Source organism: Panthera tigris, chromosome C1 (assembly GCF_018350195.1).
Source record: "Panthera tigris isolate Pti1 chromosome C1, P.tigris_Pti1_mat1.1, whole genome shotgun sequence".
NCBI lineage: Eukaryota > Metazoa > Chordata > Mammalia > Carnivora > Felidae > Panthera > Panthera tigris.
In genome coordinates, this window is record NC_056667.1 from 208,633,661 (window position 1) to 208,657,593 (window position 23,933).

Here is a 23,933-nt window from a genome sequence, read left to right on the forward strand (position 1 = left end):
GCTTATTGGACCAGGAATGGACAGCTAACCCTGGGGGCCAGTGACTAATCTGATCCTCCCTCTTATAAGAAACTGAATTAAGGTTCACAGAGGCTGGATTCAAATGATGAATCGCTTAAACCAAAAAGACAGGATGTACTTGGGCCATGTGCAGTCTTAACAAGTTAAACAGAAAAAAAAAAAAAAAAAAAAAGTGTACTAAGATGAGCAAGAGCAGGGATTTAGACATAGTGTGAGAAGCAAAAGTGATCAACTGTGTGTTTGGGGGGGTGGGGAGGAGAGGGGCTTAGGAAACAGATTCTCAGACTACCTAGGTCCCAAATGGCTTTTTCTGTTTGCAGCTCAGTTTCCCCTAAAGTTTTTGTTTTCTTGGTGTTGCTGTATGCTTCCTTGTTTTATCTGAACGAGCGTGGCTGGGTTTTTTGTTCTTTGCAACCTCTCTGGAACACGATTTGACATTAGAGATGTTAAGTGAAATCAGGCATGGGAGTGTGCTGTGCATTGCGTATACTGCCCTTTACTAAGTTGCACGGTAAGTTTCTGAATTACAGCTACTGGTCTCCTGCACAAACTGCAGATTCTTGCAAGTAGGTTTTACTGCTCTTACCACTGCATTTAATTTCTCTCTAGTGTTTGAGTATTCGCTGCTTTTATCTCTTCTATTTGTTTGTACTTGTCAGTTATGTAGAAAACAAGTGTCAAATACATTAATCCTTACCTGAAACTTAACTCTGGTACTTTTTCTCCTTTATTCACTAGTGAATGGGTCCATAGAATAAACTGGCCCTTACATAGTCCTCATTCTTGGAAAGTACTTCCTCCAGGGAAAGGCTTCTTTCATGTTAGTTTCATCTCTGTTACTCCCCATACACATTATAAAACCTGCCTCAACAGCAGGCTTTTATTTATTATCCTATTTAAATCGTTATTACTTTTGGGTGCTGGGATGGTATCTTAGAACGTCCATGGTTGCAGTTAAAGTCAGGGGTTGGCAGACCTTTTTGGTAAAGGGTCAGATAGTAAATATTAGGTTCTGTGGACTGTACCGTCCTTGTTGTAACTACCCAACAAAAGCAGCATAGACAGTAGGTAAACGAGTGGGCGGGACTGTGTCCCAGTGAAACTTCAGCTGCTAACACACACCAAAGGCCAGATTTTAGCTTGTGAGGTGTGTTTTGCTAGCAACCTCTGGTCTAGACAGAATGTGAGAATTCGCATCAGTGAATTTATTACTTCTGCATAAATAAGTTAGTATGCTAAGTGTTCTAGGTCAGCCTGTATATTTCAGATGGAACTAAGGGAAAAAAGAATTTCTTAAGTACCTATATTTCAACACTGTTAGGAAGTTGCTTTCGTTCATGTGCTAGGTTATTTTTTTAGTGTCTGTTACGTGTCAGGCTCCGAGAATACAAATAGTGGTGAATCAGAGAAGGTTCCTGCCTCGTGAGTTTTACATTTAGAAGCTGTGAGATAAAGGGCATGAAAATAATATGTTGTAGTAACGTACAGGTGAGGTTTGGTGTGGGAGATGTTGCCCCCCACCGTGGGATTGGCTTTTGAGGGAAGACTTTCTGAGGAGGCCTGTGTGGCCTGGAAAGAGTAATGATAGTAAAGGAGTCTGGAGAGGTAATCAGGGGTTGGCTCCTTTGGGGCCTGAATAGGTGAAGAATTTGATTTTTATGTTAAGGAAGCCATTATAAGGTAGTTTATGCTTAGATTAAAAACAAAAACCCTAAGATTAAATAAATTGGATTTGATGGAAGTCTTGCTCCCTCATGTATCCATTTATATGTCTGGTTCACAAAGGCTCTGGTGCCTTAGTGATCTGCACCTAAAGCCTGTGTGTGCCCGTTTTCAGTGAATCAGTTGCATAGGTTCTAATTCTTGCACATTTTTTAAAACCAAATTTTAAGATGGACTATAACATACAGTCTGAAAAAGATACATGGAGAACTGTTTCTCTTGCATAAGGTGTATGGGTAGTGTCTTTTTTTCCCTAAGCGTTATTGATACACATCCTTCAGATAGGCTATAACTGGGAAATACCGATCAGTCTAGAAATATGAGCACAGTCATGCTAATGGAGGCTGGATGAATGTAGGAAATGCTAATAATGTACTTTTCAGTATTTAACTTGGGTCATGACATATATTTGGGATATTTTTCTGATTTTGGATGTTTAGGGCAAATTAAAGCAAAAACCTGATTGTTTTTTCTTTTAGCGCTAAATAATATGTTGCCGTTACATGGTATCTCTCTAGAGAGCTTTTAATTGTATTTCTGTTCGTATTTTTTTCTGTGTAGTTTTTCTTTGTGCTTTCAAAGAGTGGATGTTTGTTACTTGTTCATGAATTTTTCAATTCTGAGGCCTCCAGTTATTTGTTTCTGTATTTTATGGGCAGTACTAGCAAGTGCTGCGATTGTATCTTAGGGAGTCAGTAACCCTCCACCTCTCCACTAAGGAGTGAGGGCAAAATAGTCTGAAATCTGGCTGGATATATGTAGATGGATTTAATGAAAAAAGGTTCTTTAATTCCAGAGCATCTTTCTGTCATTTCCTTCTTTTATTAACTTTATATATTTATTTTGAGAGAGAAGAGAGGCAGAAAGAGCAGGAAAGAGAGAAATCCCAAGCAGGCTCTAGGCTCGAACTCAGAAGCCATGAGATCATGACCTGAGCCAAAATCAAGAGTTGGATGCCCAGCTGACTGAGCCACCCAGGCACCCCCTCCTTTTCTTATTTTTTATCTTTTTACCTAGAGGTTGCAAACAGAGTCCAGTCACAATGTTTATTCTTTATCCTTTTTATGAAAACAAGGGTTTGTCAGAATAAAGGTAAATTGCCACTCACACAAATTTCTGCTTTGTTTTGCTGTCCCTGAGAGGATTAGGAAGCTGTAATCTCTACCCTTATCTATTTTCCTTCTCAAGCCTGGTGCAGCACCCTTTCCTTATCCTTCCTTTTTTTATATGAGCAATTGAGAATTAGTATGGATGTTTCCTATCTTTGGCGTCCGTAATTGAGTTTGTGAAATTGCTTGCACCACATGTATTTATTGTCGTGATTTAGGTGCTGTGCTGGATGGCTTCCATCTGCCCTTCTAGCTCTGGTCTTTACCCTGCTCTGGCTCCAGGCTGCTCATTTGTCTGGATACACAGATGGGCCTTCTTGACTCTTGGCTTCCAGTTGGGTTGAGCTGATGGGGGAACATTGTCAAAGCAAGAAAGGAAGGAGGGAGAGGTTAAAATACTTACTTTCTTCTTCCATGTGGGATTTCTTGTCTCCTTTCTGCATCCTTCCATTGAAGGTCAGACTCCCGTCAATTAGCCCTCTTCGTCTTAAGGTTACCTCTTCCTCTCCTTCCCCTGCCAGTGGGTGGGGTTGAGCTGTTACGAATGAGGGGGAACCGTATTCTCATGTGTGAGTTCCTTACAACCTGCCTGTGCTTTGTAAATAGTCTATTAAACTTTCTTTCAAATTTTTTGAATTGAGCATGCCACCTGTTTTCTATGGCAACCCTGACTGATACTTTAAAGTATTTTAGATTATGTCAGTGGCTATTATGATTACAATTCTAAAGTGGATTTGCACTAGAATAAGGAAAAAACTATTTTGAAAATTTCACAGGCTTATTCTTGTTGGCTGATGTGTAATTTTAAAATAAATAAATGATAGGGGCACCTGGGTGGCTCAGTTGGTTGAGCGTCCGACTTCAGTTCAGGTTATGATCTCACTGTTCGTGAGTTTGAGCCCCGCGTCGGGCTCTGTGCTGACAGCCCAGAGCCTGGACCCTGCTTCAGATTCTGTGTCTCCCTCTCTCTCTCCCCCTCCCCTGCTCACACTCTGTCTCTTCTCTCTCTTTCTCAAAAATAAATATTAAAAAATTGTTTTAAAAAAATGATAAATGAAGTGTGTTTTTCAGCATTACCGGTATATTTATTGAACACTTAATGTGGCACAACCCATTATTTTAAGCAATGTGGGGAATTCAAAAGTAAATGAGACACATGCGCAGTAATTCAAATATGAGGCAATTGGTAATGAGCCTCATGTAAAACATACAAAGTGCTATAGAAGTTTGGAGGAGGGAGTTGTGTTTTTCTTTTTTTTTAAATCAAGACCACTTTGATTCTGTCTGCAGCAGGATAGAAGGGAGACCCATAGTTTCCTGTGTTCCTGAGGAGACCTACTTCCCAGTGCTTGCTTACCTCATTATTCCATAACCCACCTCTGAGAGTAATAATAACTGGTACTAGTTACAGTTCATTATGTACCCCTGTTCCGGAATGGAAACCGCCCCCCCTCCCCCCTACTAACTCCTTTAACCCTTCCACCATCCCTGTGAAGCAGGTTCCATTACTAAACAGAATTGGGATTCAAATTCAGGCTGTCTGGTTCCCCTTGTCCAGGCTCTGAACTACCCCAACCATCACATTATTCTATAATTAGAACTGATTATCCACCTCCCTAAAAGAGATTATCAACACCAATTCCGTCATGAGTGCAGTTCTTTCAGATGATGGCTTTTAGGTATCATTCTTGCTCCTCAGTGGTGTTTCTGGTCCCCCAGCACCATGTTTCTCGTGCCAGTAGATTTTGTCACCTGCTGTGGCTTCTTATTGCAGTCATACCCCTCATTCGTTTTAGATTTTAGCCCCTTATGTAATGTCTTTTTTCTCCTAGTGTTAATCATTTCTTCTAGTCTCACTGTCCGCATAGATAATCCACATGATTATCATAATAATAGATAATTTGGCCTCCTGAATTCCTCGACCTCCTACCTCCAATAATCCTTCATCTTATTTTAGACTTTTTATTTATCAATAACTGAATCACCTCTCAGAGTGCAAGTTGAAGCATCCTGGTCTCTGGCCACCTCCACTTCTCTCTTCCCAGCTCATTCCCTCTTAATTTCTAAATCCCAACAATTGTGGCACAGCCATCAGGACTGCAGCCCACTGAGGCTAAACTTCTTGGCCATCATCCTCACCATATCTTTGTTTTTCTTACCTTAGATTTCATGGTCTGTTATAACCATTCCTTTTTAACTTGTCGTATTTTACCTTGAAAGCCGTCGTCACTCAACTATTTTGTACCTAAATAGGCAGATGAGGCTGGAGGCAAACACAACTATTAAGACTAATTCACTTTACTACTCATCTCCATGAGTCCTCAGTGCTGCTTGCTGTGTTAGTAATTCACTCTCCCACTCTCCTTCAGCTTTGAAAAACTGTTCCTTTTCAGGTGATCCTGTTTATTATTTTACTAACGGAACAAAAGGAACAAAAAGAACTGTATGCTTTTCTTTCAGCAAATCTAGAAACCTGAAAGAGCAATTTTAGTAGAATGGTTGAAACAGAAGCCAGCTTTTCAGGGATGAAAATATGAATCGGTCTCAAAGAGATTGACATTGTGTTTTCCCGGATGTGTCCCTGGAACACTGTCTCTGTTAAATGAATCTTGCCCGATACGAGGATTAGTGATTTCATAATTTTGAGAAATAACCGGAAACTGTATGTAGTATATGTATGGAAAGAAAGTTTCCATTTGCTGGCCTAGATTTTACTAACGCACCAGTTTGCAAACTTTGACCAATTTCACAGTCCCCCAAAGGGTTTGCTGAAACACACATTGCTGGGCACCACCCCTTGAGGTTCTGATTTCGTAGATCTTGAGTGGGTCCTGAAAGTTTGCATTTACAAGTTCTTAGGTCACCTTGATGCTGCGGATCCAGGGACTTGGGAAATCCATTTTGAGAGCCGCTTGGCTTAGGTACAACTTAAGCTGACATGAGTGGCAGGTATGGTTAGGATCTTGAGCAATAATAGGAAATAGCTATTATGGGGCAACATAGTGAGAAATAAGAACTAAAGATTTTTCCTGTCAGAGAGCAGGGACAGAGAACTGCAACAGTACAGAAGTTTGAGTGATACCCACTGGCTGCTGCTGTCAGATGCCTGTAAAGTCTACCGCCAAGCACTTCATCTTCGCTTCGCATCCCCGTGATGAATGAGTGCCAAGACAGTAACTCGGGGATGTGTCGTCAGCCCATCTCCTTTTTGTTTGTATGTTTATTTGTTCACTGTTTGTTTTCAGTTAGAAAAAGTTACATATGGGTGGCTCAGTCGGTTGAGCGTCCGACTTGATTTTGGCTTGAGTCACGATCTTGTGATTTGTGAGTTCCGAGCCCCACTTCAGGCCCTGTGCTCACTGCACAGAGCCTGCTTGGGGTTCTCTCTCTCCTTTCTCTGCCCCTGCCCTGTGCTTGCGTGCGCTCTCTTTCTCTCTCTCTAAATAAATGAACTTAAAAAAAAAAAAAAAGTTGTATATGATAGTTCTTAGGAATTTTTAGCGCGCAAAGACTAAATGTCATGAAGCGTCCTGAACTAATTGTGTCAGTTACGGTTAATAATTCTTTGGCTTTGGGCAAATAATTACCATGTCTGTTGTTTTCTCATTTGGGACTTTTTGAGAGAGAAGAACTAGAAACTTCCAATCCCTCCTTTATAAATGTAATTGCACAGCCACAGAATCTTTCAAAATTAAATTTTCGGAGAATCATCAGTCAGGTTTCTAAGGAGAGTCCCATGTGGTTCTTTTTAAGTTGCTAAATAGTCAGTGGGGAAACTGGCCCTGTACAGGGTTGACAGCATTTCTGGCAGTAAGTTGCATTACCATTTCTGGGTGTACTTCTTGGGCTTTGCCACTGTACTGCTTTGTGCCTTAGCCTAGGGCTCATGTGTGTCACCTACACTGCCTTAATGATGTTACAGTATCTGCACTGAGCCTGGAGTAGGAGGGAAAACAAGAAAACAAGAAAAATTGTTTTGAAGCATGATTGGGGTACGGAGAGAGGAAGAGGGCAAGTCCTTCTTCTGGTTCTTCTTTCTCTCTTTGCCATTTCAGTGAGCAGGTACGATTGAGAGGAATGCTGCTTTTTATTTATTCTCTGATTCCTCGAGTTTTGGGGGGCTTTTTGAAGCTGGATACTGTGTGCTTTTCACAGTGTCATAATTGGTTAATTTTTAAAATGATACAAGTTTGGAAGCTTGTGGACTGGTTTCTTATAGCTTTACTGAGGAATAATTAATTACAATAACTTGGATATATTCAGAGTGTACAATTTTGATGAGTTTTGACCTATGTGAAACCATCACTATAGTAATAGGACAGCATACATTTTCATTATCGCAAAGAATTTTTTTGTGCCCGTTTGTAATGTTTGCACTAATCTGCTTTCTGTCACTATAGATAAAGTTGTGCTTTGTAAAAGTTAAATGAGGGGGGGTCATACAGTATGTACTTTGGAGGGGAATCTGACTTCTCCACATGTAGTTGCTTGTATCAATAGTTTATTCCTTTTCATTGCTGAAGAGTATCCTGTTTGGATATTCTAAAATTGATCCATTCAACCTGTTGATGAACCCATTTGGGTTGTTTTCACTTTGGAGTTATTATCAGTAAAGCTGCTGTGAACATTGGTGTACAAATCTGAGTGTAGACAGGTTTTTTCTTTCTGTTGGGTAAATAACTTAGAAGGCATGGCTGGGTTATATGGTAGGTGTATATTTAACTTTTAAGTAACTGTAAACTGTCTTCCAGAGTGATTGTACCTTTTTAACCTTCTGAGAGTTCCAGTTGTTCCAAACACATGATATGGTCTGTCTTTTTATTTTGGGCCTTTTAGTGGTATCTGTGGGTGCCTGTGTAGTGGGTCTCAGTGCTGATACTGGGCTGCTGTGTATATCTTTCATGAGGTGTCTGTTCATCTTCCCTGCCCACTCTTACTGGTTTTTTATAGTTGAGTTTTAAGAATTTTTAAATGTATTTTGGATTCAAGTTGCTTTAAGTTCCTATCACGTTAGATCACAAAATCTTAACACATTTTGCAAATACTTTTTATCAGTTGGCTTCCCTTTTCATTTTTTCTTTTTAAGTCTTTTGAAGAGCGATAGTTTTGGGTTTTTTTTTTTTTTTAAGATTTTTTAAGTAATCTCTACACGTGACACGGGACTCGAACTCACAACCCCAAGATCGAGAGTCATATGCTCTACTGACTGAGCCATTGAGGTGCCCTGAAGACCAAGTTTTATTTTTATTTATTTATTTTAACTTATTTTTATTTTTTTATTTTAGAGTGTGAGTGGGGCAGAGGGAGGGAGAGAGAAAGAGAGAGAGAGAGAATATCTTAAGCATTAAGAATATCTAAGCACAGAGCCAGACTTGGGGCTTGATCCCACAACCCTGGGATCATGGCCTGAGCCGAAATTGAGTTAGACACTCAACTGACTGAGCCACCCAGGCACCCCCAAGAAGAGTAGCTTTAAATTTTGAAGTCCATGTTATTAATTTTTTTCTTTATAGTTCTCTGCTCTTTGTGTTCTGTTTGAGTTCTGCATCATTTCATTTCTTTGGTTTTTTTCTAAAATGTTAAATATCTTAGATTCTTATTTTTTAGCCATTAGTGGGAAAAAGCATGGGAGGTACTTATAAAGCTAGAGTTGTATCTGCCTTGTGTTTTTGTTATTATTATTATTGTACTTTAAGCTCAAATTATTTATGATTCTAGTACTTTTTATTTGTTTTTGTTGTTGTTGTAGATTTTTTTTGTTTTTTTGAGTAACCTCTTCATCCAACATGGGGCTCAAACTCACAACCCCAAGATCAAGAGTCACATGCTCTACGAACTGAGCCAGCCAAAGCGCCCCTATTTTGGTTGATTTTTAAATTTGTCAAAGATCCATGAAATTGCTCCTGGTCTAATTCCTCTGTTTTATGGGGTGAGGGAACTGAGGTTTATCAAGGTAACACAACTTTGCTCATGGCTTACAGTTTAAGATCATTCCAAGACCAAAAAGGCCCAGATCCATTCAAATCCCATTTCCCTATGAGGTGTTATTCTTTATGATGCTGTTGCTAAGATTTTACTGCATACTGGAATATATTAAAATAAATTTAGTTCATTCTTTGTGGTAATATTCTCATTGAAAGCAGTGGTATTAAGTAGGTTAGCTTTTTGAAAGAATCATAATTTTCCCTTAAAATTTCATTAAGTGAAGATGTTGAATTTAACACTTTTGTTTTTTTAATTCTTTCCAAAGGTCTGTAAACAGATTTGGCTAGGATTATTTGATGATAGATCTTCAGCAATTCCAGACTTCAGGGATCCACAAAAAGTGAAAGAGTTCCTACAAGAAAAGTATGAAAAGAAAAGATGGTGAGTGAATAGTTTGTATTTAGAACAAAGGCTCCCAAAAATCACATTAATTATGGGTAAGATTAATCTGACATAAGGAAGGAAGAAAGGATGGAAAGAAAGAGATAGTTATATAGGAAATAAGGAAATAGGTATGTAGGTAGATAGATACTCCTTATATTTGGGCATTTTATTGGATTTGGTTTCGAAAAGCCTTGACTCTACTTAAGTCATCTGTGCCCAGCAGCAGCCGGTTCCTTATTCCCAGGCCTCCTACCCTTTTTGGAAAGCGAAGGATCCTTCCTTCTAATCCTTCTCTAGCCCTGCTAGCTTCTCAAGACATTCTAGTTTCATATAGCCTCTTTTCTTAAAATCTTCATTCATTTTGCAAGTATTTATTTAGTATCTTTTATATACTAAGCAGTATGCTAAAGCTCTTGTGTAGTAATCCATCCACATAATTGCATTTTGTGGTAGGTCTTTGCCCAAAATATCCTCACTTCTCACCCAAGAAATGATTTTACTCCCTGGTTAAGAAGAGAGCGTTTATGCTCCCCTAACTAAATCCATCAGATGTCAATTTTTAAAAAGAAGTTAAAACAGGTTGGACATATGGCTAGTACAGCCCTTTAAAAAGCATAGCAGGAAATGTGTCTGTAAAGCTACTGTTCAACTACCTTGGACTCTTCATGTTTAGTTATATGAGCACGATTTAATTCAATTTATTAAGACCTATTATTCAGTAGTGTATATTTCCTTCTTGGGGGCTTAAGAAAATAAAGGAGAGAGTCACAATAGAGGGAATAGATAAGGTGGAAGTGAATGGCTTAACCCCGGGAATACTGAAGGACTACTTGGCTGTGGGTTATAGGTGAGATATCTCCGCCTTCATTCAGTGAGCAACAGAGAGAAGTTGCTTTAATTCGTTTCCTCTGCAAACTCTGTATTCTTAACTGTTCTCGAAAGGAGACTTCTTTTTGCCAGGCAGGATCAGCTGTAGCGCAGGCTACATTTAGCAGCACTAGGTAGTGTTAGGTATGAATGCAGATAAAAGCATGCTCGTAAAATTTTAGTTCAAGAAAGAAGAAAATCTTTGAGGGTGGGCTGATAGTAGAAACACGGTGGCATAAAGGAGTCTCTTAAAATGAAGTATGTGATTAACTTTCTGTCCTTTCAGTTCTTAATTTCCAAGACCTTGTATCCTATACTAAGACCTTTCTCCATACATAGCTGTAGCCTAATTTTTTATTTTCCCAACAGTTTTACCAACTCAGCAAGTTAGTTTGAATAGAACTTAGCTAAGATTTTACATAGTTTATCTTCATTTAGCAAAAGAAAGTGTGTATGAGTAAGAGTTGTTAGATTTAAAACCATAAATTTCCATCCCTTGCATTTATAATGATGATGACGGTCGTGATGATGATAAATTATTAATTCAAACTATAACTCAAGTAACTGTAAACCTCAAATAATTACAATTTGTGTTATTTTTCTGTCCTGAGAAACAGGATAGTAATAGCAAGAATAATACAGTTACAAACTTGAATGCTCGGCATGTAGAGAGAGTGACCAGCATTCAGGTGGACCAGGTTCTGTGGATTTTAAGCACTTGCACATACCTGTGACATGTAACGAGAGAGCAGTGCAGTGGGTTTTTAACATGATATAAGCACTGTCCAAATGCAGTCTCCCTGAAAATCCTCAGTCCAGGCAACTGTATTTAAAACATTGAGACTATTGTTGTCGTAGATCTAAAGGGGTTTTGAGATTGTATGACCAGTTTTCAAACTCACTTCCTGTGCAATACAAGCTTCACTTCTTTACTTTTAGTCAGGTGAGTGTTTTGAACTAAATACAATTATCTGGTTTTATCCTTTGGTAAGACTTGACTGTGCTCAAAAATTGATCCCATCAGTGAATATACCAAGTTACGGCAAAGCAGTTGTATTGTTTGTCACTGTCATAGAATTGAAAATAGCTAACACTTGTGTAGCTAATACATGTGTACCAGGAACTGTTGTAAGTACTTGAAAAATAAATGTTAACTCAGTTATACCTCATAGCAACCATGTCTCCATTTTATAGATGAAAACTCGGAGGCACAAAGGGTTGGGGTAGTTTGCCCTAGGTTAGCTAGGTTTCCAGGGGTAGAGCTGGAACTTTAACTCTGTCTCTAGAACACATAGGTGCTCTTTAACCACTTTGTTTTCCTGTGTCCCCTAAGTGATCTCGGGGTGGTGTTGGGGAGAAGGGCAGGGTGGGACAAAACCCAGAAATAGAACAAAAACTCTTACGTGATCCTAGCTCTGGAGATTAGCGTTGCCAGTGTTTGGGCATTATGTTCTTACTGCCTCTCTTTAGTTTTCTTCACTCTCTTCCTCCGGTAAATCCTGTACTTACGCGAATGAGATCAAACCTGAAAGACCCTGAAAGTCTTAGGGACATCTTTCCTTGTCCAAACAGAGTGGCTATGCAGTATTCTATTATACAGATGTTAGCATAATCTGCTGAATCTGTTGAATATTTCTCTCCTGATGAATGTTTGATATGTGGCCAGTTCTTTGAAATTATAAAGAGTGCTGTGATAACATGCATGTACATGTATCTGTGTGCACCTATCCAATTAATCCCTAAGGATGAGTTTCTGGAAGTTGTACTGCTGAGATACAACATACCTATTTCTGTATTTTAGCGGGCAGTAACAAAATTTAAAAATTTATGCTCAGAGCAAGTGTGAATGATATATTAATTTGCATTTTTATTAGGTTGCAAGTGTTTTCATTTCTGTGTCTCCATTTGGGAATTGTTTCTGCTTATTTAGAAATTGAGTTGTTGATCTTATTCTTCTAGATTTGTAATAGACCTTTGTATTTTAGACTACTAACTATAATGTAATAGATGTTTTCTCTTTATTTTGCTCTCTTCCCAAATGTTATTCATGATCTTATACTTTAGTTGTTAAAAAGTAGAGTTTTAACTGTTCATCATGATTAACTATAGGCCCTCTGTTGTTAAAAAAGTTATTTATGATATATATTTTTTTAGAAAAATTATAAGTAAATAATTGAAACAAGTTTTGCACATAGTCTGTATCAGCCTTTCTGAGTACTTCAATTAAGTGCAGTCTTAAGCTGTCAATTCTAAGAGGGTTTTGAAATAAGAGTAATGTCGACATAGTCTGACAAGAAATTAAAATTAAGTTTATCATGTTTTAGTATTCCCTGCAGTTTTCTCGGTTAAGTGCCTGTTGAATTTTTCATATGTTTTAGGTATGTCCCTCCAGAACAAGCCAAGGTGGTGGCATCAGTTCATGCGTCTATTTCAGGGTCGTCTGCCAGTAGCACGAGCAGCACGCCTGAGGTCAAACCCCTGAAGTCTCTTTTAGGAGACTCAGCACCAGCACTGCACTTAAACAAGGGCACACCTAGTCAGGTGAGTGGTCTCCCATCTTCGCAGAGACTTCTGCTCCAGGAGGATTGAGTATCACGGACTTGAGAATTCTTTAGGACAGTAGCTTTATGTCCTAGTGGTCATATACAGCAAGCTAGTGGTTCAGATAGTGCATTCAGAGAGTCTTGGTTAAGTGGTTGGGATGTGCATATTTTTGCTCTTTTTGCTCGAGTTTCTTTGAATGCTCCACAGGTTTACAAAGGTACACAGAACACTGTTAATAGCTGTCTGTCCTATAGCTACATTTAGTGAAACAGGACTCTGGGGACCATCAGAGTTAGAACAGTATAGGCTCTGTGATGTCCTTTTACAAGAAAGGATTTCTTAAGTAGTAGAATTTTTCCCCTGCCTCATTGTGAAGCATGCTTATCATCGAAACACAGGTGGCTTTGCATTACATGCCTTATTTTAAAAAACTAAACGGGCTGAAGGCTTTTTAGAAGTTGGTGAAAAAGCTTGTGCTTCTGCACTTTGTGACAGTTTTCTGAGCTGTGACCGGTTTGTTGATCTGGCACGACAGCGTTTGTCCTACACAAGAATGGTTCTGAGGCACAGTACTGTTGGAATTCAAGTCCGCGCCTTTTACTAATGCATACGAGGACATCTGGATAAAATTGCTCAGTTGTCACAAGAGGTTTGAGTGAAAGCTGAAGAGAAAGGCACTGTCCCCACATAGAAAGGATGTGTTCTGTGAAAGTCTTATTGCTCTCCTAGCAGGACGTCTCGCTTGTGTTCTGAGGTGTAACAGCTGTTACAATACAGCGTTTCTTTGTCTTTGACTCTGTGTTTAAAATTGAGAGATGATTTGGGAATAGATGTGGAAAATTGGTGCTTTTCAAAAAATACCAAGGTATTCAAAACTACAAATAAAAGATTATGTAATCTTTCAACTGCCTTTTAAGCTTGGTGAATTGGAAAGAGTGTTACAAAAATGTGGCAGAACTGACTGGAAGCTCTGTATCGTTAATGTGTGGTGTGCAGTCCCCTGTCGTAGGTCGCTCTCAAGGGCAGCAGCAGGAAAAGAAGCAGTTTGACCTTTTAAGTGATCTTGGCTCAGACATCTTTGCTGCTCCAGCGCCTCAGTCAACGGCCACAGCCAATTTTGCTAACTTTGCACATTTCAACAGTCATGCCGGTAAGTGTTCTCGACAGCTTTTTGCCAGGCACGTGTATTTAGCACCAAGAGACATCCATTCTTTTGAAAACTGAAATATCGGTAAATGTGTTCTGTTGAGGGTGTGGGCCCTCATGGCTGTTGAGCTGTCCTGTGTGACTGTGTAGCCGCGGCCTTTTTAATCCCGGAAGAGATTATACTTAATGCCACATGCTGACATGACCTCTTTCCAAAGAAAAATGAAAAGACTTCTCAATATTCTTTGTTTACCCTTTTAATGTGGAGAATTGCAAATATTCAAACATGACAATATAACCCTCGTGTATTCATTGCTCATGGCTAATCTGGTTTCATTTCTCATTCTTCTCATTTCCTCCTCTTATACTCTTTCGAAGCAATTTTAGACATAAGAGTTTATCCCTAAATATTTTGTATTTATAAAACAGAAGAACTTTGTTAAACATCACCATTGTAGTGGTATCACTCCCTTAAATAATAGCAGTAACAATAATTATTCATTAGTCACTACTTAAGACTTTCTATTCCACTTCAGACGGACACACACACACACACACACACACACACAGTTTATTCAAATCAGGTCTACATGCTACAGTTGTGAGCTACATCACTTACTCTGTGGGTACTTCCTCCATCCCATTTTTCTCCTCTGCAATTTATTTGTTAAGAAATCTGGTTATTTGTCCTGTGGAGTTTTTAGCAGTCTGAATTTGTTGATTGCACCACTGTGGGGTCCCTTAACAGGTTCCTCTGTCCTCCGTATTTTCTGTAAATTGATAGTTGGATCTAGATGCGTCATCCATCACAGGTTCTTTTCTTGAAGGGGGCAAGCCTGCCACTTAAGATTTAAGCACATAATACCAATCGTTTCTGTTTCTATAATGTGAGCTGTTGATGCTCAGTGCCTGGATTCATTATGCAAAATGTTGATATTCTGAATTTATCATCCCTTCATTTATGAGTTGAAATATTTCTTTAAAAATCTTTGATTACCCAATGGTATAGTTAGTATAATATGTGTTAGTATAATATGTTAGTATAATAGAAAGTTAATATGTGATTGATTCTGGCCACATATCAGAATGAGTTGATTCCCTACCACATTTTAATGGTGATCTGTTTTTTTTTTCTTTCGTATCATTATGAATTCATAGATTTAACATTTGCTACATCTCAAATCTGTTGTCATTATTATCTTTATTTTTTAAATGTTTATTTATTGATTTTTGAGAGAGCACAGTGGGGGAGGGGCAGACAGAGAGATGGAGGGAGACACAGAATCTGAAGCAGGCTCCAGGCTCCAGGCTCCAAACTGTCAGCCCAGAGCCTGATGTGGGGCTTGAACTCATGAACCATTAGATCATGACCTGAGCTGAAGTTGGGTGATAAACTTACTGAGCCACTCAGGTGCCTGCCCCATTATTATCTTTGTTAATTCTCAAACTATCTCATCTTTAGAGTAGCAATATCTTTAGGTTGGCTATAGCAGATATAACTTCTTTTTTACTCTCAGATTTAACATGTTCGTTACAGGGGCGCCTGGGTGGCTCAGTCGGTTAAGCGTCCGACTTCGGCTCAGGTCATGATCTCGCGGTCCGTGGGTTTGAGCTCCACGTTGGGCTCTGTGCTGACCACTCAGAACCTGGAGCCCTGGAGCCTGTTTCAGATTCTGTGTCTCCCTCTCTCTCTCTGACCCTCCCCTGTTTATGCTGTGTCTCTCTCTGTCTCAAAAATAAAAAACGTTAAAAAAAAATTTTTTTAACATGTTTGTTACAAAGAGCTTAATGCACTTCACCAGAAATTAGAAATTATGGAGTTTTATTTGTGAATGAATGTAAAAACCTTGCAGTTACCTAGGTAATATTTAAAAATTATTATTTAAGTATAGATGTAGTCATTGGTGTCTCTAATTGTAATAGTAACTAATTGTAATGGACAGAGAAATGGCATAATGTAGTGAAAAGAATGGGCTTTGGAGTTAGAATGAGTCCTTATAGTTGTTTGTTTATGCTTTGTTCTACTTTTTTATAAGGTCTGGTGTAAATGATCTAAAAGCCTACATTGTATTTATATCAGAGATATGTATGAAATACCTTTTGGATGCCAGTAAGCTTTGATGTGCATGTCATAGAAAGTTTATCTAGTATGCATTTGTGAACGGTTGAGTAAGCATCAAACCAAATGTAGAGAGCACTAAAATTAAGAATTAGGTCACTTCGTAGCCATTTTATTTGACCATTTGAAACTTTGCTTTATATTTTTGCATGTATGTATAGGGGTATTGGCTAATGTTTATTATTTCTTTGTCGCTGATTTTCTTAACTTTAATTATATAATCAAGAAACACTCAGGACTATCTTTCTAAAACATGCATTTCACTATTTAATGCACATAGCAGAAACCAGTACTTACAGAATTGATTTCCTGTTTGTATTTTTGAACTTATTTTACCTTCTTTTACTCACCTGTGAGATTGTGATGCTGTCCCTTCTTTTTCTTTCAATTTGAGGACTTGGTTTATAGTTGGATCATGATGGTATAAAGTGAATCATATGTATATATGTATACTCACACACACACACACACACACAAAATGTACTGTTTAAGATAGTTTGAAAAATTACGGAAAAGCTGCTCTTCGGCCACATTTCTTTCTAGCAAGCATTAAAGGAACTTTTCTTTTAAATATTCGAGTATTTTCTAAGGGCGTACTGCGGAAGAAAATTACGGTGTAAATTATATATGTTTGTATGTTGCATGTGTTTGATTTAAAAGGGGATTGTAGGGTGGAGAGGATCTCTTTCTTAGCAAAGATGATGCTGAGGAGGGTAAGAAGTCAGGAAGCTGAAGTTGTTGGGCCTGTGGTAGGTTTCCCTTCTCCTGTGTTAGCCGAGCAGCGAAACATCCAGGAAACCTGGAGACTCTTTCCCTTCACCTTCCAGGTGGGCAGCCAGGCTCCTCTGACCGCACAGGAGTCTCAGCTCTCTGTTCCCACCTGTTGTTTTTGAATGCTGGCAAAAGGAGCTGGAGAACCAATGAATGTAGAGGGGACCTTCTGTAATTCATGAATAGTTTTCATTTATCTCAGTTTTACACTTGCTGAAATAGGATTTGAAATGACTGATAAGTAAGTACCAAGCTCTTTTGTACATTTTCAGCTTATTTCATGTTTCCCTTGTGTGTTTTTTTGTCTTTAAATGCAATTTGTGAATATTCACCATTCAGGGAATTAATGCTGTACTCTTCCTTGTAGACTTGTTAGCCAGGCGTGTTTATATGCGTCTACACTGCAGCTGCACGGACTACTTTGTGCCATGATGGCACGCGTCCTTATCAGTAACTCCCTTGGAATTCTCTTTGAAAACAATAGCCATTATTTAATTGTAGAATATGTTAAAAAAAGAAAGAAAAGAAACCTATAATTTTATCAGATTGATAGAGGAAGTAGATCTTAACAATTTGGTCTCTTTTCCACATGTGGTGGAGGTGGTAGGAAAGATGAGTCTGTGAGGCTTTTACTAGTCATGTCGATTAGATCAGGTGGCCTAAGAGGAGTTAGTTTTTTCAGCCTGAAGTTCTTATTTACGAATGCACACTCAAGTCAGCTTTTTTTTTTTAAACTTCATTGGATTCAAGAAGAATAAAATATATACACATACTGCAAGAAGAAGCTAATAGAGTTAGTCATTTATCTCCTCTTTTTCCATTCTTTGTCTTTTTCTCCAGCCTTTGCAAGAACCCTGAATCTTTATTTTTCTGTGTATGGTTCACAAATACAAAGTCATTGACAGCTCAGTTCTCACCCTGAAATTTTCATGTTTTTGGTTTTTTTTAAGAAGTTTTTAAGTGAGAATATTCTCCTGTACAGATTGATACGACAAATGGAACCTTTAATTTCAAATGATAATTATTTAGAAATGCCAATGTGGTTAGCATTATTTTGTAGGGAAACCTGTTATTTTGCAGATCATTTAATGGCTTAAAAGCCAGAAGTCTTCACCCTTCATCTGAACATTCTGGCTGAGATGGTATGTGAGGATATGTATCAGTGGTGAGGTTATTACTGTGTTCAGGAAAAGTCATCTTCTACAGAAATATTTGTGCAGTTAGAAACATGATTAACCTACAGAATTTAATAGTTATTTTGCTTGGTAATAAACTCCACAGCCCTATGAACTGTAAACTGTAATTGATTTTTGTCACACCTTACTGGGGATCTCAAACTTTTGTCTTGCCATCCAGTCAACACAAGTGAGTAATACAATGCAGTGTGGAAGGAACCGTGTGCACAGGAAGGTGTTCTAATCTCCTGTTGCCACATGGTCAGTCAGGCTCAGGATTACTAGATTCACTGATTTTCTTTTAAGAAAAGCAGGAAATCTTGTTTATTTAATGTAAGATGTTGTCTTTTTAAATGTTGGGTTGATGAAAAAGAATTTAAACATGTAGGTGAAACAAAGTGTATTTGTCAGCTGTATTCATGATGAAGGCAGTCAGTTTCTATCTCTCATCCCTACGTTTATCTCCCTTTCTCAGGAGTACCTGTTTCTCACTGAAGAGGAAAGACAGTTTCCAGCTAGATTCAGGCTGATTAACTTGGTGCCTTAAATTCTAAACTGAGGTTACTTCTTTGTACTTAAAAAAAAATTTTTTTTAAATATTTATTTTTGAGAGAGAGAGAGAGACAGTGTGCAAGCGGGGGAGGGGCAGAGAGAGAGCGAGACACAGAATCCCAAGCAGGCTCCAGGCTCTGAGCTGTCAGCACCGAGTCCTACCCGGGGCTCCAACTCAAGAGCCATGAGATCATGACCTGAGATGAAGTCAGATGCTTAACTGACTGAGCCACCCAGGAGCCCCACTTCTTTGTACTTTTTGAGATAAGATTATTTAAAAAGCATCTATTATTGTTTTGTCACATTCCGTTTAGTTTATCTTTCTTTGTATGGTAGTTGCTTGAGGTGGTTCCAGACAGTAATTTTCACATTATTGAATTTATTAGTGTTTAATTTCCAAAGTTGTGGTTACTCAAGTTTCATTCCACGGTACTTAGAAATTTTAAAATTGACCATAACCAGTTGTTGAAGACACTGAATAGATTTAGTGTCTCCATATAAAGACTGAAAGAGGTATTACAAAGTCCTGTTTTGCTGTAATGAATAGATATTTGGTTAATGTGTTTGGTGCTCTGGTTGGAAACACCAGTGTTTGTAAATTTGATAAAAATAGACTTGACTAACAAAATGGATTACATTGAACTGATTTCTTAATGATGATGTTTGAAACACGTTAAATGTATATTTCTCCTGTAGTGTTCTAAATATGTTAAAAGTAGAATATATATTATCATAGGCTACTTATTCACTATATTTGAGATTATAAGTGATAAAGCAGCTTAGGGACCCAACTCCTGTTTCTCCAAGGGATAGATGTATTTCATTTGTTCAAGTAAAATTTCAGCCTATAAAGAAATTGAATTTTATCATGGTAATAAGTAAAAACAATAACAAAAGATTTCAGAGTATCCAGAAAATACAGAATTTTTTGTGTTAAGCAGTAAGCAGCCTTTTAATTTAGATACGTCTGTGTGATGTTTGAGAGAGAGGACAAACGTCTTTAGAAAAGGTTTTCAACAGTGCGAGCAGTGATAGGTGTATGTAGGATAGCACTCCACCTGTCACAAGTGCTGGGTGTGAGGACACAGGGAGGGAGGTGTCACAGGTGTCTAGTAAAAGGAGGACTATCTAGTTCAGGTGCATTTCCCCCTATAGTCATATACCCTTTCGGATATACACAACATAGTAATTACATAAAATGCTGTTAGGTTTTTTTGATCATTTCCCTAGAGTAATGTTTTACTTCATTAGTGGAAAATTTGTTTAGTAACTTTTTTCTCGTTGATGTACAGTTAGAATACATATCCATTGCAAAAGCTTGGTGAACTATAACAATAACAATAACAATAAACTATAACTATAGTAAACTATAACAATCTGAAAACTCACCACTACAAGTTAATGAAAATGCAGATTTTCTGTGCATATGATACCATGCTGACAAAATTGGCAGATGAAAATGTATTTGGCACTTTTTGGCCTGTTTATCTTGATATACTTCATCATAAGTATTTTTGAAGAGGACTGTATCTTCTATGTGATTTTTTAAATGGCCGCATTATATTTCTTTGTATGATGTTTCATAATTTAAGCAATCCCTCATTGCTGGCCATTTGAGTTTTAAATTTGTTTTATTATTTTAAAACAAATCATTTAGCTATTAGATGCAGCCATACTCATTTGCAAGATTATTTCTTTATGAAAGCTTTTTGAAGTAGAATTGCCTGCAAAGGATTTAAAGTAGCTGACTTGTACTATGTTGATGGCATTTAACCTTTATCTTTTGGGCATGCTTTTCATTCTTACCACTTAGCATTCTTTTTCTTACATACCAACCACTTCTTATTATATTCTCTATAAAAATCTTAATTCAGCATCTATTGTAGCCTTTAAAAAAAACAACCTTTTGAATTGTTGTATTTAGTTACATATTTTAAGTTTAGGGAAGCCTAAAAAATTGTTCTTAGGTTAATGACAAGTGGGAAATACCAGTTGGTCTTTTTCACTGAGTCTGAAGTACACTAATGTCACAAATTTTGCTATTTTCATTTCTCAAATTTTAATATGTATTAAAAATAGCAGGCTCCCCCCCCCCCCCCCCCCCCCCGCCTTAAGAGAGCATGAGCAGGAGGGGGCAGAGGGAGAGAGAGAGAATCTTAAGCAGGCTCCATGTCTGACTCGGGAGACCGACTCGGGGCTTGATCTCACAACTATGAGATCATGACCTGAGGTGAAATCAGGAGTCAGGTGTCACCCAGACTCGCCAGAACAGCAGCCTTCGAAGAGAATGTGACTATCTGTGATTTATTTGGCAGTCATGTCCTTGTTAAACATTTAAGTTTTTTCATTTTTACGTGCCATGATGTGAGATGGTTGTAAACTTAGGGAAAAAAAAAACCAAAAAGAATATTAATGAAATTTAAACTTCTTTGTATCATTATTTTAGATTCACAAAGCTGATGAATCACTCACCACCATTTTAAATCTGGGTTTCCCAGAATGTAATCTATATCCTACGTCTCAGTTTGCTTTACTGTAACTCATATATTTCATGCTCTTAGAGTTTCCTTCAGTAGAGTCACTTTTGCAGTACTATTCCGGAGGTCACTCAAAGGGTATTGTGTACAAATTTATTGTTGTACAAAGTGTTTTGGGAAATTTTTGGCTACCCTTTAATGAATTGTTTGGCATTGGGTTAAATCAGCACTGGCAGGATTTAAAATTGGATTCTGAATGAATTCTCTTTAAAGTAAGTTGTGAAAGAGAAACTTCTCATAAGATTCTTAAATTCATTTGTCATATTTTTCATTTATAATTTTCATATTCATTAACATATATTGTTCCTTACCATTTACAGCCCAGAACTCTGCAAATGCAGATTTTGCAAACTTTGGTGCATTTGGACAGTCTAGTGGCTCGAGTGATTTTGGAGGTTTCCCCACAGCAAGTCGCTCTCCTTTTCAGCCCCAAACTCCAGGTAGAGCTTCTCCGCGTCACGCGTAAACGTTTTGACATACAAAACTCTCTACACGTAGTTTAAAAAATTATTCTCAACTTAAATTCTATAATTATTTGATTTAAAAATAGTTCTATCTTACAAAGCTCTGGGGAAACCTGAAATCTTTATTTTTTTCTGTGTTCATCTGGTTTTTTGAACTCCTTGGTGTGTTGTCTAATTCACAGTGTCTGTTCTCTTCCTTTTCCTGCATATGAATCTTCCTTAAATTTCTTAGGCACAGGAGCATTACAGTCCTCAAAATTTGTTAGGTTCACAGAACACATTGGTTTAGGCTTTGAGTAAAGGAAGCTAATTGATTGCTTCCATAGAAATAAAAACGTAAGTAATTTTCAGGGCAGCAAGCTTGAGACAATAAATATTGTCAGTCTATTAGTCAAGAGTAGATTATTTCACAGTCACTTTAATCAGACTTGGAAGTAGTTTTCTGTGCAGGAATTGGGCTTTGGACAGTGAGTACTCTCCCCTGAACGAAGTATTGTTTCCAGAATCCCGTTGAACCCTTGTTGAGATCTTTGGCTGATGACTTTTCTTTCAACTTTTAACTCTGTGTATTGTCTTATAAAGCCTTTTCTTTCACTTTTCTTTTTTTTTTCTTCTTTAAATTCCATCATTTACATAATTTCTGGCTGTCCAGCATTTAGAATGCTTTCATCTAGCTGCAGTTTTGGTGAATTTACTTCAGCTTTTCCTCTCCAGGCTTCCAACAGTAAGTTGTGTTGTCAAGTAGGCATCTTTTACTGATTTGTATGTTGTATGCTCTTCCATGGATTTTTCGATTATAGAATGTTATTCATCTTTTAATAGTAATCATTCTGAAACTCTCATTTCTGTGTCTTCACTGTTACTAAGCTCAGACTTAGAGAGCACAATAGTGTACAGTAAAAGAGTTGATTTAATAGTTCAGTTTTTAATAATTTGAAATAAATTTCATCATAAAAATTGTGAAAGATTAGTATTGTGTACTATGTTCACCAGCTACTTGTAACAGACCACAGTCTTAAAATACCAACACACACTACTTTTAATTGCAAAGGACTGGAGTTTATTCCTGGAAGAAATTTTATCCATATTTATTTTAGAGTGTCTGAAATACACTGATTGATGGGAAAGTGTTTGTGTTCTCTTTTTTAAATAGGGCTGTATTCTTTCTGCTTTTAAAATATCTGTTAATTGTGCTTTGCTGTTACTTTAATATATAGCTGTAATGTATATACTGTTCTCATTGCTGAAACTAATGTGTAGGTGTGAAGAACTAATACCAACAGTATAGCATCAAAAGCATAAAATGAACTATTCTGGCTTTAGTCTTCTGGTAGTGCTTTAGGAAAGTCTCTGGTAACCAGAACAGTCTTCAAAATCTTAGCAGGAGGTACGATAGACCATTAGATGAATTATGATCTTATAAGTCTCAAAAGATTATATATTGTATGCTATAATTTTTATTCCTTGTACTATATAATAGGGTATGATTTTACTGATACTGTATATATATTACAATATTATTATGTGGAATTAAATATTAACTCTTCAAGTAAAATAAGTTCCAGAGCTCAAAGACCACTTTTTAAGAAATTGTGGATCAAAACAGTACATCTTAAACATTTTAAATCTCTGCTCTGGGATTTGTTGCCACCAGGTCTCCATTGGAGCTGTAAGAGCTTATAGCATAAAATACTTTGCATCTTGTCGATGGAAATCCGTTTAGGGAGAACTAGTAAAAGGTCATAGTAATATATATGTGTGAGAGAGAGAGAGACTGTGTGTGTGTGTGTGTGTGTGTGTGTGTGTGTGTATACACATATATATGAATATTAACATATATACGTGTAATGTGTATATATATGTATAATGTATTAACATATATATATACACACACATATATATATGTATATATGAATATTAAGGTAACTAAGTCTCAAACCCAGCAAGCATGGAATTACTCCTCTGTGAATTATAGTCTTTGCTTCAGGGTAGATAATTACACATAGAAATTTGTTACGCTCCATGTTGCCAGGATCTTTAAAAATCTAGTTCCCCAAATTACAGTCATACGTAAATAGAAGATTAAAGTTGAATACCGCTTGCCAGTTGTTAATTCTAAGAATGTAAGATTGCTTATAGAACACTTAAGGAAGAAATGATCATATAATCTATCAAAGGATTTTGGGAAAAGTCTAGAAATTTCAAGTGTTCTGTTTATTCTGTTACAGGTGGAAGTGCTGGATCAGTAAATGCTAATTTTGCTCATTTTGATAACTTCCCCAAATCCTCCAGTGCTGATTTTGGAACCTTCAATACTTCCCAGAGTCATCAAACAGCATCAGCTGTTAGTAAAGTTTCAACGAACAAAGCTGGTCTGCAGACTACAGACAAATACGCAGCACTTGCTAATTTAGACAATATCTTTAGTGCTGGGCAAGGTATTAAGCTTTACCACAAAATAAATACAAATTTGTAATAACATAGTCCTCTGAATTCGGTTGTGTTTATTGCAATTTAAGGTTGTTATGCTTTTTTTA

At 37.5% G+C, this 23,933-nt stretch overlaps 1 protein-coding gene across 5 annotated transcripts in view; it reads left to right on the forward strand.

Annotated features, from left to right (window-relative positions):
* The window catches only part of AGFG1 (ArfGAP with FG repeats 1), a 72,181-nt gene that overhangs the window by 33,685 nt on the left and 14,563 nt on the right, over window positions 1-23,933 (forward strand). For 3 of the 5 annotated variants that reach the window (XM_042995520.1, XM_042995521.1, XM_042995519.1), the window contains exons 3-7: window positions 9,103-9,218; window positions 12,467-12,629; window positions 13,629-13,782; window positions 21,253-21,372; window positions 23,625-23,834. In XM_042995520.1, the coding sequence (XP_042851454.1) occupies window positions 9,103-9,218; window positions 12,467-12,629; window positions 13,629-13,782; window positions 21,253-21,372; window positions 23,625-23,834 (763 nt within the window). Of the gene's footprint in view, window positions 1-5,340; window positions 6,067-9,102; window positions 9,219-12,466; window positions 12,630-13,628; window positions 13,783-21,252; window positions 21,373-23,624; window positions 23,835-23,933 lie in introns of those variants that run through there. The other 2 variants (XM_042995523.1, XM_042995522.1) reach the window with 2 other exon arrangements.